This window comes from Haliaeetus leucocephalus, unplaced genomic scaffold, assembly GCF_000737465.1.
Source record: "Haliaeetus leucocephalus isolate CR32 unplaced genomic scaffold, Haliaeetus_leucocephalus-4.0 Scaffold110, whole genome shotgun sequence".
Taxonomy (NCBI): Eukaryota; Metazoa; Chordata; class Aves; order Accipitriformes; family Accipitridae; genus Haliaeetus; species Haliaeetus leucocephalus.
In genome coordinates, this window is record NW_010972546.1 from 1,906,258 (window position 1) to 1,921,499 (window position 15,242).

Consider the following 15,242-nt stretch of genomic DNA (forward strand, 5'->3'; position numbering starts at 1 on the left):
CGCTGGGCTGGGCAGGGGGTCGGCGCTGCGCGGGTCCCCGTCGCCCCCGGGACACCGGCGGGGCCGGCTCAGGACCATGGAGAGCGGTCGCCGTTACCGGGCCGGGCCGGGCCCGAGTGAGCCCGGGACACCCGAGTGGGGTGAGAGGGTTCCCGCTGTCCCGGCCGGACCCCACACACACAGACAGACCCCACACAACCCCTCCCTGGGCTGCTCGGGGCATCACCGGGACTATTCCCCGCAACCCACCAGCACCGGGACTCGCCCCGACGGGACACCGGGCAACGGGACCGAGGGCCGTGCCCTTGCCGTGCCGCTGCAAGGATGGTGTTGGCCGCCCGCTGCCCGTCCCCGGTTCTCCTTGGAGGGAGAGCCCAACCCTGCACATTGACATTCTCCTGCTGCTGAGGGAGGATAAACCGTTTACCAGGCGCCTGGCCTGGATCTCAGCTCAATCAGGAGAACAAAACCTGACGGGAGAGGCACAGCCAGGCAGGGCCGGAGCCAGACACTCCCCTGGGACCCCCGCGCTCCCCAGGGAGACCCTGATCCTCCAGCTGGGGGCAGGAGGAGAAGACAGGTCCAGGGACAAGATGGTGGTGCGGCGGGAGCACCCCCTGCCCCAGGCTCTGCGCCTCAGGGTGCTGCACCCGGCGAGGGTTTGCTGCGGCAAAGGGTCGGCACACGCCGGGGCAGCCGTCAATCCGGAGGGGCTCTGGGGCTGCCGACGGGGCCAGCACTCAGGATGGTCCAGCCGGTCTGTCCATCACCGGGGCTGGGACCTGAGCCAAGCCCGATGCCGGGTCACTTCGGCAGGGCTGGCCTGGGACGCAGCCAGGAGCCTGGTGGGCAGCAGCCGGGGAGCCACGGTCAGTGCTTTTGGGCACCTTCGCTGCCATCTCCCAGCTGGGCTGGGGAGTGGAGCAGCCCCATGCTGCCCATCACTGGTCCCAGCACTGCCAGGAGCTGTGCACAGAGTGGGCACAATGCTGGGACTGCAGCAGCATGGGGCCAGCTCCAGATGACACAGCCACCCGCTGCAGGACTGGGCCTGTGGGAATCGAGGGGCTGAGGCGGGCAGGGGCTTGGGGTGCTTGAGCTTTCGGCAAGTCTCAGCTCCTGCTGGGACCCAGAGAAGTAGTGGGTCACCACAGCAGCGGGCAGAGACCCCGGGAGTGGGAGCAGCACCAGGGCTGTGCCCCACAGGGGTCCCACATGCTGGGACATGGCACCCGCCAGCCCAAAAACCCAGCGCCTGCAGTGCAGCACGACCCCGCGTGGACCCTTCCCCGCCGCAGCCGCGGCAGGGCTGGCTAAAAATAGCCGACACCGGCTTCTTGCTGCCACCACGGTGCTAAATATAGCCAGTATCGACCAGGCAGCGGGACCAGCAGCCCAGGAGAGCAGGAGGTGAGCACGGCCCCCCGGCACAGGGGGAGGCTGGGAGCGAGCGAGGCCTGGGAATCCATATGGGAACAGCCCCACTGAGCATGGGGGAAATGCTGGGCCGGGCAGCTGCAGGCCAGTGGATGGGGCCAAATCCCCCCTTGGGGAACCCCCTGACCCGGGTGCTGGGGTTCCCTGCGTGGGCGAACCTGGTCTGGGGAGCCCAGGGAGCGGGTCCCCCCGCCCCCGCGCTCGCACCGGCAGCGAGAGGCTGCCCGCTGCATCACTGAGAGGGATTAATATTTATGGGCGTTTAAAAATAGCTGTCGCATTGTGCTTCCCCCTCACGTGCGGAGTCAGCAGGGTGCGGGGAAGCTGCTAAATTAGATGTCACCGTGCAGAGGGAGCTGCTCAGTCAGGCAGGAGCGGGGATAAAAATAGAGCCTGCCATGCGTGCGTGGCTCTCCTGCAAAGCAGGGCCAACTCCCACGGGATCCCCCGCCTCCGCACGCTGGCATCCCCGCACCTCGCCCGCCACCCCCCACTCCGGTGGGATCCCTCGCCTCCGCTCGCCGACATCTCCACACCTTGCCCTGCCAGTGAGGTCACCCCGGAGAAGCCGGGCAGGGACTGGCTTCTCCTGGCCAGCAGCCGCGGCATCCATCGGTGGCCCTACAGCTGCTTTAACCGTGTGCACGTCCCCCACCGTGCCCAAGGCTCTCTGGGAGCAGCCGCCGGGGAGCTCTGGCTCTGGGAAGCAATCCTGTACCCTCCCAGCAGCACGGTGCCATCGTGTGGCACCCAGGCAGCCCTGGCAGCTGGCGAGGTCTCCATGCCCTCACCATGCCCAGCCAGCACACAACCACCCACCGAGAGCCGGCTCAGGCCCGGAGCTGGATGCGTGGCTGGTGCCGAGGCCAGACAGGGTCAGGATCCACAGCTTAGCCTGGGAGCTCTTCGGGGACAGAGATGCAGGGGCGCCCACCTCTAGGGAGCACCGGGGGAATCCTTGATTTCTTCTGTGCAAAGCAGCGCCGCAAACCCACCTGGGCCAAAACTGAAACCGCCCAGATGGGCTTTGCTGAGTGGCCAGGGAGAGCTGGGAGCGGGCGTGCGAGGCCGGTGGGCCGCGAGTGGCACCGGCAGAGCCGCGTGTGCGACACGGGCAGACGGGGAGCACCACGCCACCGGGCTCCACGCACAGGGTCGGGGGGCTCTGCTCGGCCCAGGACCCCAACACAGCTCCAGGCAGGGGGTTTGCAGCACAAAGCGTCTTTGGCGTTGGGTGACGGCGCTGCACCCTTTGCCGCTGCGGGGCAGAAGAGCTGGCGACGGCCGGCGCGCACAAAGCCCTGCACAGATGGCTGCGCGCACTGAGGGGCCCTGGCAGCACCACGCTATTAGCTTTGATCGTCGTGCAAACAAAAGCAGAGCCAGATGGTTTTCCCCCCTCCCCGCGCTCCAGCGCAGGAATCCTGTGCTCCCAGCCCCTGACCTTGGCCCGCTGTGCCGTGCCTGCCCAGGTTGCTTGCACAACACCCGCTACAGAGGTTTTCCGCTGGGAAGAGCGGCAGGGGAGGGGGCAGACCCCCACCCCCCCGAGCAGGGTGGAAGCACCCAGCTGGCTCTGAGCCCACCCAGGGTGCAGCGTGGGGTGCCTACACCCCCCGACCCCCAGCCCGGGGCTAGCTGAAGTGGGTTGCCGTGGCCAGAGAGGCCACCGGCCACTAGCCCAGCAGCAGAGGGGCAGAGGACCCCCCCCAGGGTCGCACCCCGTTCCTAAAGCGGCTCCCCTCGCTGTCCGTGCCCCGCACGGTAACCTCGGCCCCGGCTCCGCCACCGCCCCCCCCTACCCTCGCCCAGGGCCGGCCTCTCCCGGGGCGGGCACCGGTGCTCGGCGCTGCCGGGACTACAGCTCCCGGCGTTCCGCGGTGGCGGGGCGGGCCGTACCGAGGTGGCCGCCGGGAGCGCAAGCGGGGCGGCGGGGTGCGCGACGGAGAGAACCCCGGCCCCGCCGAACCGAGACGGGCCGGGCAGAACCGGACGGAGCAGCGGTGAGTGGGGGCCGGGAGCGGTGGCTTTTCCCCCGGCCCCCTCCTCCTCCGGGGGTACGGGGCCGGCCCGGAGGCCGGCGGGCCCAAGCGGGAGGCCTCGCCCCCTTCCCCGGGAGCAGGCGGCGGCCGAGCCCCGGGCCCGCGGGGAGGCGGGTGGGAGAGCGGGGGAAGGTGCTTCGCGGGGACCTGTCCCGAAAGAAAAACACCCCCACACACACACCCCAGCCCCCCAAAAAAGCAGCTGCTGAGATGGAGCCAGAAAGCTCCGGGGGGGGAGGGAAGGGGGGGGGGGTCCCCGCAGTCACGCTGTGCACGGTCAGGCCGGGGGGAGCCCGGGGGTGGGAGCGGGTCCTGCCCCAGCACCTCGGGGTGCAGGTCCTCGCCGGGTCTTGGGGTGCGGGACCCCGAGGCTGATCACCCACCTGTGCCCGGAGAAACCTCGGGTGCGGCGTTCCCTCCCTGCCTGCCCGAACGGTCCCTCTAAATTTAGCAGAAAAAGGCCAGGAGGGAGGTAGAGTCCCAGCCGCTCCCCGTCATCCTTATTCTCAGCACCAGGTCCAGTCCCTGGAGCCGCAGCCCCCACTTTCTGCTCGGCAGCCACCCCTCGCTGCTCTCCTGTCACCTCTGCCAGCTCCGGGCCCTCCTGGCTTCCCGAGGAGGAACCTGGCAGCTCTGGGGCTCAGACCTCTTAAAGTCCGTCAGCGACTCCAGGCTGGAGCAGGAGGCAAAGCAGCACAATCTTGGTCTAACCTCTCCCTTGCCTATCGGCTGCCTCTAAACCCAGCCGCCTTTGCTAACATCTTTGATGTACTCGACGCTCTGGTTCAAACGCTGATGCCATCTTGCAAAGAAGGGTTTAAAATATTTATTTGCTTGGGAGATGGTGATCGCTATTGCTGCCAGAGATAGGGATCTCTGCTCCTTGGCGGCTCCGTGGGATCATAATCACCTGCATTCTGGGAACACTCAGTAAGATCGACCAAGATAAGCACCTGCAACCCTCCTTCCCTTCACCAGCCCAGATGAAGTTCCTGCAACAGGCTGAGGCAGAACTGGGTGCTGAGGGCACGGGGTGCGATCCTGCGGCACCCTGGGGAAGGGCGATGTTGCCATCGAGAACGCCGACGGGGTCGGAGCACTGCTGAAGTACGAGGGGACGGGAACAGATGGTGGTGACGCTCCTCTGAGGACAAAAGCAAAGGTGGGGAAGGAGCTGCACCTTGGCACAGCCGTGGTCAGAGGTTGTGGGTCCTCCAGCAGCTGATAGATGACAAAGCGAGTGGGAAACTGCTGACGTTGTTTTGTTTCCCCTTTCCTCAGAAGTGGGGAGATGCTGTCATGCCAGACGCTGAGCTGGCAGCCCCGATGCTTGCTCTGAGCCCCAGAACAAAAGTCCCAACAGCCATGGACAGGGAGCTGGCACAGCAGCGAGTCGGGAGCAGGACGTGAAGGATCGGGCAGAGGAAGGGCTCGGCTCCACCATCACAGCACGCTGTTTGCCTCTGACCACAGTTATGACTTTTCCCCTCCTTGGACGGACACCGTCCAACGTCAGCACAGTCCTGACCTTCACACTCAGTCTGGTGAATCATTAAAAGCTTTTCTGTCCTGAAAAACCGCTGCACAAGTGGGAAAGCAGAGCTTCACAGCCAACTGCTCCAGGGGGGAGCTGGAGTTCCTCCCGCTGTTGTGTTGTGCCTTGTTTTTCCTGCAGGTGAACAAATCCCCGGTGTAAAATCAGAAAGCAAACAATATGGGATCTGGGATGGGGGTAGGGATCGGAGCTTTGAGAGCTCATGCTCCCTCAGCCAGGCTTTTGCAACACTGTACAGAGCTCTGCATGCAATCTGAAGTGAGCACAGAGCTTGGGCAAGGGCCGCAGACACCAGTTCAGAAATGGAAAAGATTCGCAGATTAAATATTTTTAAGGTGGGAAAGGACACAACTGGAGAAGCACGCAGAATTATCGTCATCGTAGGACCAAATGCTTGATGCCTCTGTATTTCTCCTGCAAGGATGAATTAATCTCTTGTATGTTCCAGCATTTCACCCATCTAATCCTCATTTTTACAAGCAAGGAAACTGAGGCACAGGGAAGAGAATTGCTTCACATACGGCTTCTAAGTTTGACCCTTTGCACCCAGCTGCAGGCTTGCAACTGCCCTTGTTTGCAGAGGGGACCAAGTAGTAGTTGCTCATTAGTTTTTGAAAATTACACTTGTGGTTGTCCTCAAATGGAAATTCCACTTTTATTACAACACGGGCAGGGTGCACCTCTAGCTGTAGGGCTCGCAGAAGGTCTGCTAGCTTCTGCAGCCTTTGGGTAACGGCATCATTTCAAGAAAAGAGGGGTCTGAAGAGGCCACCTGGTCAACCCCCCATTCCAAAGAAGAATCTTAATTTTTTCCACTGTTTATGAAACTTGATGTTAAAGCCTCCAGCGAGACCACCAATCATGTTCCACGGGCAGTCCATTCCAACATCAGTCCTTCTGCACTGTCCAGTTGCTCCGAGTCTCAGTCGTGCAGTTAACTCCACTGCACAATGTGTCTCCCTTCTCAGTGCAGCTATCTGTTAAATGTTTGAGAACTATTCCTCAGCCTCTCTCCAGCGTTCTCTAGACTAAACAAACCCGTTTCCTTCAATCTGTCCTTGCAGGTCCTGGTTTTCCTACACCTCTGCTTATTCTCACTGCTCTCCCCTGGAGTCCCTCCAGCTCTTCCCAGAACTGGACAGTATTCTAGCTGAGGCCTTACCAGTATCTACAAGAATTATTCCCTATGTCTGGCAAACAGCACTCCTGTTTATGCATTCCACAGGGGTGTTTGCTTTTTTTGTTGTTGTTGCAACAATATGACTTTTTTGACTCATGCTTCACCACAAGCCCTAGATTTCCTTCTGAAAGCCCTGAGGAATTGCACCAGATTAAGGATGGAGCTGCTCCCCCTGCTAGGACTGAAGTGCTGAACTCTGGCTCCAAGTCCTGCTTCCAGACCAAGCTTCAGCCTTTCCTCTGGAATACCCAGGAGCCAATATCCTTTGACCCAGGAGATGGGTGACAAGAAAACGAGCATTCTGCAGACCTGCAGCCTCTTTTCTGTTAACAAAAACCTTTTCCAGATATAAGCCCCCTGACTGACACCTGGGTAGCAGAGGTAGGCGAGCATCTGTTCAGCTCAGCCAGCAGCCCTGCCTCACTGCAGCTGCCTGCAACACTGAACAACAGCTGCCTGTGCAGTTGAAAGAAACTTGGAAGTTACAGCAAGTGTCCCAGGAGCTGCAGAGTCAAGCATTTGCTTTGTCTCCTAGCCCTGGGCAGGAACAGGGGAGAGCGCCAGCTTCTGAAACAAGCCAGGCCCAGCACTCTGCAAGGGAACTCGAAACAGCTGGCAGTAGCATACAGAGCGTAATGTTAGATCTGGCTCGGATTTGCCTCCTGAGACCAAAGACTCTGAGAGCTAGAGAGAACAGCAACACCGTCTTCCAGCTGTGAGAGCCAAAGCAGCAAAAACACAAGGCTAGACATCAGGAAGCAGCCCTCGCCTTGGGGTCCTCCATCCAAAGAGGGACAGACCATATTATCTGATGAAACTACACTTCCATGGGACATAGACAAAGATGATTTTACTCAAGAACTGGCCCGATCTCGGTGTAAAGATATTCAGCTTTACAGCAGTTCTAATTTGTGCTCTTTCCTGTAATCCCTGGAAACAGGTAAACCAGAGCTCTCATCTTCCCAGAAAGCCTTAAAGCTGACTGATACCTGCTGCCGCTATCAGCGCGGCAGTCCAAAAAGCCACTCGATACCTGTGTTGTCTATAGGGCACCACACCAAAGACTTGCTCTCTGAGAGGATGACACTATCTTGCTTCCTTGTCTTCATGATATTGTTTAGAAAAACATCTCTCTCTATTCCTCCTACACGGCAGCTGTTCTTTCCAGGTAGGGGAAGAGCCATCTCCTCTGCAGCTCTTGCTACTGAAACATCCTCCCAATGCACTTTTCCTGTTATCTCTAACTTTTTATGTTCCTGAAGAAGAATCTCACTCCTTCCCTGCAGGGGAATTTTTTTTCTTACTTCCCCCCCACTGTAAGTCTTAAATTGGAAGGCAAAACATGTAAGCCAGACCAGGAGACCAGCAAGCCTCTAGAGCCGTGCAGAACTAATTAGGAGATCTGTTGATACAGAGCCACTGTGCCTTTACTCTGCAAATACTTCTGTTCTCTTTTTGAGTTAAGGTATGCTGAACCTGTAAACATGTAAGAAGCTGCATGTGCAGAGTGCTTCCATGATTAACACTGTGAGGATGACTTAAAAAGCACTTAAAAGTATTTGTTTGAGTCTTATCAGGCAATCGCGGTATTGAACCTTGACATCTAGGTTCCAGGAAAACATTTCAGCAGATCACAAGTAGCTGCTGTCACAGACGGACTTCCCACACATTATTCCCAAATCTCAATAGCTCCCAGATTGAGCTTCCCCTCAGAAACGTCAGCTCTACAAATGGAGATAATAAGGTGCAGAGAAGTGAACTGACTTGAGATTTTTATAGCAAACAACAGATTTCGGGTTTACTTAACAGCAAGACGGTGCTCTACCCCCCCTGTGCTTACCTAAGTAATTTAGATGGAGGGCTACCGCAATCCAACTACTGACCTGACTCTGCTTTAGTTTCAGGGGTGCCCACTTGACGCAGGAGCCAACATGAATGTGGGAACAGCACACAGCGAGGTGAATCCCAACACCCGTGTCATGAACAGCCGGGGCATCTGGTTGTCCTACGTCCTTGGAATTGGCCTGCTGCACGTCGTACTCCTGAGCATCCCCTTCTTTAGCGTCCCTGTGGTTTGGACTCTTACCAACATCATTCACAACATGGTAAGGGAACAGCATGGCTGGCTTGACTTCCCAGGGCATGGAGAGGTAACCTCTCAGCACCAGCTGTTCTTCTTAGAGCCATCTAGTAGGATTCTTGTTGAAGCAATTCCTTTCTGTATTTCCAAAGACGCAGGGCAAGTTACTCAACCTCCACCCCTCAGACTGCACCTTTGCCTCTAGGTCACATATTTAAATCCAACCTAGGTACTGATGAGACAGCAAACGTGGTGAGGCTGCTCAGAGGGGACAATGAATTCATTTGCCTGCAGGGTAGGTACCTTTGTCATGTCCCCCTTAACAGAGGAACAGCTGTGACAGGCCACAGAAGCTGGCAGGACAGCTTTCACTTAGGTTGATACAATCTGAATTGGCCTCAGTTAAAAAAAAAAAAAAAAAAAAAACAAAAACCACACCAAGATTAAACTGCAAACTTTGTTCTGCTTAAAGTAAAAGATTAGTCCAGGAACAGATTCTCCCCTTCTAAGGATCAGGTACCCAAATGAACGGGTGTCAGAGTGCTGTGCTAAGGGTGCACAGCTAAGCACAGCACACGACAACAGATGCACGTTCTGGGGATGCAGGGCACCTGACCTGGGCTCACTGTGATGCCAGAAGCTGCTGTGTTTAACTGCTCACTTCTGCACCATCCCACTGCACAAGTCTTGGCATGCTTGGGTCCTAGAGCCGAGGAGCAGCCCTCTCCGCAGCCCCTCACCCTCAGGCATAGGACAAAATACTTCAGAGATGCAGCAATCATTTTTGTATCCTTTATTTTAAATAACATCTCAGCCTGAGAATATTACAGAGACAAAAATGATACCCTGATTTGGGGACCCTCATACTAACATTATTCACATCTCCAGTGGGGGAAAAAACAAACAAACAAACAAAAACAAACCCACAAAACCACCAACCAGAGCTGCTCAGGGCTCAGTTCACAAGCTGCCTGCTTTTCATCCAGCTCCTTCCCCTTCTCTGGCAGCTTAAACAATTAGCTCCTGGGAACAGAAAGGAGTTTAAAGGCCAGCAATGGCTATACTTAAAAGACACATGATGTAGCCAGACACTTGCTGTTTATCTGTGACTTGTGTTCCACTTCAAGAGCTTAACTCATAATCAAAGCAGTAACAGACCCTCACTGCCCACAGCTCTACCAGCGCTTTTTCAGAAAGCATTTAGCATTGCTGTTGTACGGTAGAGTGAGTCCACGCTAATCTCCTGATCCCAGAGATCTGAGGGCTATAATCATGCAACCACCTTCTTGGCTTATGCCCAGGAGCTGAACGAGAGGCCTCACGTGTAACAGCCAAGCCTGAGCTAGCACCAGCTAGCGGCCTTCCTCCCCAGCTCTCACTGCTTCGTTAGCTGCTGCGCGTTCCAGCGCGTTTTGCAGCAGCGACGATGCATCCCTCTAGCGGGACAGCGTGCTGGTGCAAGCTCCCACAACGGTGCTGTTCTTGCTGAAGCTGAAGATTTCTGGTGGCGTGGCGAGGGGTGTAGGGAACACTCCGTGTGCTTCACACTGGCTTTGTATTTGCTACAGAGTATGTATATCTTCCTACATACCGTGAAAGGAACTCCTTTTGAGACTCCGGACCAGGGGAAGGCTCGGCTGCTCACGCACTGGGAGCAGATGGACTACGGCGTGCAGTTCACAGCGTCGCGCAAGTTCCTGACCATCATGCCCATTGTCCTGTGAGTACTTCGGGGCAGCTGAGCTGCCTCATGCACCTGTACTGATCACCGCTTCTGCTGCATGTCATGTCCTGGGAAACAAAAACGTGAAGCGCTGTAATTCAGTTTCCCCCTCTCTCTGTTCCCCTCCTTTCCAGGTACTTTCTAACCAGCTTTTACACAAAGTATGACCGGATACACTTCATAATCAACACCATCTCCCTTATGAGCGTCCTGATCCCCAAACTGCCTCAGTTTCATGGAGTGCGGATCTTTGGGATCAACAAGTACTGAACTGCGTGGCTGGAGCAAATGGAAGAGGAGCAGGGGAGAGGTGGAAGTTCCTTCTCTCTAGCCCCATTTCCTCACCCCCACGCACACTGGGATATAATTTCACAGCGGCTGTTTAAATGCAGTATCCAATAGACATATACCGCATGCTGGATCCTCATGCCCAATAAACCTAAACAAGCTCCAGAGTAGAGTTTAGTGCAGAGCAGGATGCATGACACTGGATTTCTTTTATTCCAGTGTCATAAATAGATGCAGATACACTGAGACTTCAAGGTACAAAGAGGGTGAATTCTGGGGAGATTGTCATCTATCCCAGACGTTGAATGATGAGACTAGGGATGAGGGGAAAAGCTTTTAGTGCTGGTACTATTGCTGTGGTAAATGCACTTTAAAATATATTTCCCTTTCTGAAGCTAGGTGCTTTAAGCGATATGTGGGGGAAATTCAAAGGGATACAGCCAAGCTTTCCCAATACTTGATTGTTTTGGGGTCTGAGTTCCATTTTTGGGCAGGGGAGTGGGAGGGGGAAAAGAATGACAGATTTTTATTTTGCAGTCTTTTACACCATTGAGAAAGGCAGTTCTTTTACTAAAAACAGTACAGGAAGGAATGACCTGCAATTTGACAAAGCTTTCAGTTTTCTACGGTACCATTCGTGTGGTTCAGGGATAAGGTCAACAGATCCTAAATCATACTTGTTATTTTCAGCTTGTACCAGAATCTGTCTGGGTAACTCTGCTCCCCGCCCCAAACCACTAATTTTAAAGGGCACTCCGAGCACTCAGGCAGCACAGCATTTGGATTAAGGGCTGGGGTGCAGGTCATTTTAATAATCAACAACAAATGCCACTGAGCTACTTGGTACATGGAGACTGCACAAGCATGGGAGGAGCTGAAGACTGATAGGCATGGGCCAAATGAGAAATGGATGGCTGCTTGCTATAATCAGTTAGTGACTATATTTTGAATTTTTCTCCTCAGTCCAGCTCCTTGGTCTCTTAAGTCCGTGTATGTGTTACTGGGATTTGCCAGTTCTCCAGTTAACCATGGACTTAATTCAGTATCTGTCTCAAGGCAAGCGAGTGTTTGATTTCCGGCTTACCTGGAAGTCTGTCACTCAGCTCCACGCACAAGTGCTGCAGCAGCATCCCCTGAGCCCTCAGGTGATCACTGCAAGGGTGACGGAGCTGCAGGAGAGCAATGCTAACGAGCAGCATCAGCAGCAGACTGAATTGACCAACAAAAGGATGCAATACATCACTGATAATAGATTATTTAGTACAGAAACAAAGTTGAGCCTTTTTCCCATAAAGTTACCACCTAAATAAAGTAGGTTTGCAGGTTTAGATTTCCTGGCCGAGACAGCTTTCTACTGTTCAAAATAGTCGTTTTTTCCTTTGGGTTGTGTGCCAGATGAAATGTGGTTTTCCTCATGCTTCCCCTGTAAACTTCATGAAAGCCTGTATTTCTGTTGTCTTAGTGCTTATATTGTCTCACTTTTGACAACGGTATAAACATTTTAAATATGCTATTTTTGTTCCTGCACTAGCCAATTCTCGCTTTAGAGGTCATAGTGGATATTGTTGAGTTCTGTTTGATGGTCTGAGCATAGGACATGGATAGGGGAACTTCAGGTTTGCATATAAGATCAGTACTACTCCATGCATACTTTTAGGCAAGGTGCTTTACTTCTCTATCTCAGACTTACTATTGGACTGCTGCAGAGAAGGGAAAAGCATTTAGTGTACCTCAGAGGGCTGCTGGAATACCTAGAGAATCATTACCTAGTATGTTTGGAAAGTGGAAATATTTTAAGTGAAATGAAGTTTTCAAGAAGGTAGGAAGAGGAGTCTGGCTTGATACCCGAGTGCTGTTGGCCAGCGAGAGTTTGACAGATATGCAATTTATTTGATGAGGGGGTTAAGCCTTTTAACCACCACAACATAAGGACTGCTGCTTTAGTTAAGGTACTATATACCCTAAAGCAAATGTACTCTTTAAGCTACTAGACAATGACTTTTGGGAAAAAAAAAAAGTTTTCAAAATAGAGATATTTCATCAAATCAGCTAAGTACCTTTGAAATGACTAAGGAATCAACAGCGTCAATGCCCAGAATGCTTATGGAAAGGCCACTGCCCTCAGAGCTGTAGCATCTGTCCTTAACAGGATGGCTAAGGCTGTATCCACAATGCAGACTGTATGTTGCTTAACAGATCTGAATGTCTGCCCACAGACACAACTTACATGCCAATGGTAAATCTCCAGAGGAAGGAAAACTATTCATTTATTTTGGTAGAATACCAGGGGAAAAACATCAACTTTTTTGCAACAGGAACAGTCACTATATGCTTAAAAACATTACTCCTATATAGACAGACATAGGCTGATTATTTCCAAGTATATACACATTACACAAAGTCAAAGCAGTTTTGATATTTTTAGTGTAAGTATAAATTGAAGGCAGGAGCCAGCTCTTCTCAGTGAAGTACAGCATTTCACACAGTTTCCTTGAAGGCCTTGGCATTGCAACAGCTGAGGGTCTGAACATGTTATTTGTGCTGTTAACTGACACTACGGACATCTGATTCTGTTTTGTTAAATTAAAGATCAACTGTAAAACAGAATACGATTATAAACTTCTCAAAAAGGCAGGTTTTCCTTATTTATAATAGTAAGCTTTTCTGATTTACCTTGTTCACACCGAAATTATTAAAATAGCCATTACACAGATATGTGTTATATGGCAAATGACATTCTTTACAACACAGGGATAGCATTTTTGCCACAGAATATCTGAAGTTAACTTGGATTCATACAGTTAATCCAGTCAAGGGAAACATAAATGAAAACTGTAGAAATATGGAAAGAAGTGAGAGAGTTGAAGAAAGATTTCATGTTAATATGTGGTGTGTTGGGTATCTACATAAGATTAATAATTACTTGAACAATTATACATCTGATAGTATCTTCCTTAAGATTCCATCTTAAGGGTAGGTATCAGAATTAATAAAAAATAGAAAAGAAGCCATAAGTTAATTGTAATTAAACAACAGTAGCAATTGCTACTTGCTAGGTGTACCTGAGGCAGTTTTAAGTGAAGGAGTTTTGGGTACTGCTGGTCACACACCAGTTGCACGGCTCCTTCCTGTTGGTGTCACAGGAACTAGCAGCACTTGACTAAGTTTCCGCTTGGAAACCACTGCTGCAGTGGTGTGGAAATAATGGACACAGTTCCGAGTCTCCTGGAACTCGGTACTGAAACCACTTCTAGTTCATTTGTGTTTGTTAAATTCACGTAGAAGTGAGTTCAGCACTCAAAGGCTCATCTTGCACACACACAAGTTAAAAGAGCATAGTCAAAACACTAAAACTCTCATGGGATAACTAATTTCTGAGAAAAGAGAGATCGGGACAGCATGGGCAGGATGAGGGATCTTCAGATGTGTACTTGCAGCTAGCATAGCAGTGATCCGAGGGTGAAGCCTACCTTTTGCGTGGAGAACCAGAACGTGAGTGCAAAGACTGTCCATTAATTCTTTTAGACTGTAGAATTTTCTCCAAGTACCTGTGTGAAGGAGATAATTGATTGTTATTGATTTTAAATGGGATTTTGATCACATCACACTTGACAGATTTTCCTCCCAAAGTTGCATTGGCTTCCTGTATAGTGACTAAGACAAAAGTCAGCTGGAAAATTAAAGGTGGGCTCTGTCCTGTGACTGAGAAACAATTACTGGATAACTAGGTACTTAAAATGCTTTTCTTTTTTGTTCTGCAATGAATGCCAAAGGAGAAGAGCTTTTGAAAACCACCACTTGAATGGTTCACAGGCACTGGCAAAAGCCATCCCTCTGCCCCGTCTTGTCCTTGGCAAAGCCTCTTCTAAGGCACTGGCAAGACCGCGCATGTATTCACACACCGTGGCAGTCACTGCACCAGGAAAGTCAGAAAACAATCAAGTACTAACAGCCTGATGCTTCTGAATTAGGGATCCTGTCTTATGATTCATTTAACATGGCTAACAGGATGTTGTGCAGTCCAACTCTTTGCAGGAAAAAGCCTTTAAAAAAAAAAAAACAAAAAAAGAGAACCTGACATCTAGTGCTACTTAATTCCCAAGTATTTTTTTTTTAATCATTGTTTAATTTTTTGTTTGTTTCAATAGAAACATGGTACTGGCCCTTGAAAAGGGAACAGCAGCTGGTTACCATTATTAACACATTATTTCTCATTGTGACTTAACATTGCTTTATCATTGCCTATAATATCTTTTAAGCATGCAAGTGTTTGTGTATACGTATCCTCCTTGGATCAGTTTAAGTGAGCTAAATTAGTTGGTTTTTTTTTTTAATGGAACATTCTGACATTGTACAAAGTTTTTGGGTTTTTTTCCAGTAGCCCTTCTTTTTGCTGTGTATACAGAAGTCTCATGTAGAGAACTTTCTAAAATAAAGTGTGAATATTTTTATTACTCCTTTGTACAGTATTCTAAGAAGAACTAATAAAGTAAGTATTCATGTAAAAACTTGTGTTTGATTCCCTGAATTTTTACATGGACAGGTTTTGCTTTTAAACAAGCACAGCAAATGAATACTATATGGCAATTCCAAGCCCACCAAGTGATTGACTGCAGTGAAGCAAAGAGCTTGCAGCCCCCTGCATGGATCCCTTTGCAGCGCAGCGCACCAGTGAGTCACACAAACCCTCTGCTACTAAGAAGCCATAGAGCATGTGAATGCATGTGTATCACCCATCAAGACAAGTTAATAAAAGTACCTCCAGAAATGTAATACTGTCCCCTTGTCTACACCACACCCAATTATTTAGCTTTCTCACAGGTTTAGTGAAATCCACCTAAACCAGAACACACTGTTCCTCATCCAAACAGATCAGAAGTATAAAGGAAAACCAGAACCACCCTAGAAATCAAACAAATCTTATAGGAATGATACAT

The 15,242-nt window shown here is 51.6% G+C and overlaps 1 protein-coding gene across 4 annotated transcripts; it reads left to right on the top strand.

Annotated features, from left to right (window-relative positions):
* The first annotated feature begins 3,359 nt into the window (after window positions 1–3,359).
* On the top strand, window positions 3,360–13,425 carry ORMDL3 (ORMDL sphingolipid biosynthesis regulator 3). 4 transcript variants are annotated; one of them, XM_010585554.1, is made up of 4 exons: window positions 3,360–3,440; window positions 8,113–8,319; window positions 9,863–10,014; window positions 10,152–13,425. In XM_010585554.1, exons 2-4 carry the CDS (start codon window positions 8,146–8,148, stop codon window positions 10,285–10,287), a joined length of 462 nt encoding a protein of 153 aa, XP_010583856.1. In that variant the 5' UTR covers window positions 3,360–3,440; window positions 8,113–8,145; the 3' UTR covers window positions 10,288–13,425. The 4 variants fall into 4 exon arrangements, with proteins under 4 accessions (XP_010583856.1, XP_010583857.1, XP_010583854.1 ...); XM_010585555.1 differs by having other exon boundaries at window positions 3,384–3,440; window positions 8,119–8,319; XM_010585552.1 differs by lacking the exon at window positions 3,360–3,440 and adding an exon at window positions 4,827–5,023.
* The last annotated feature ends 1,817 nt before the right edge of the window (window positions 13,426–15,242 follow it).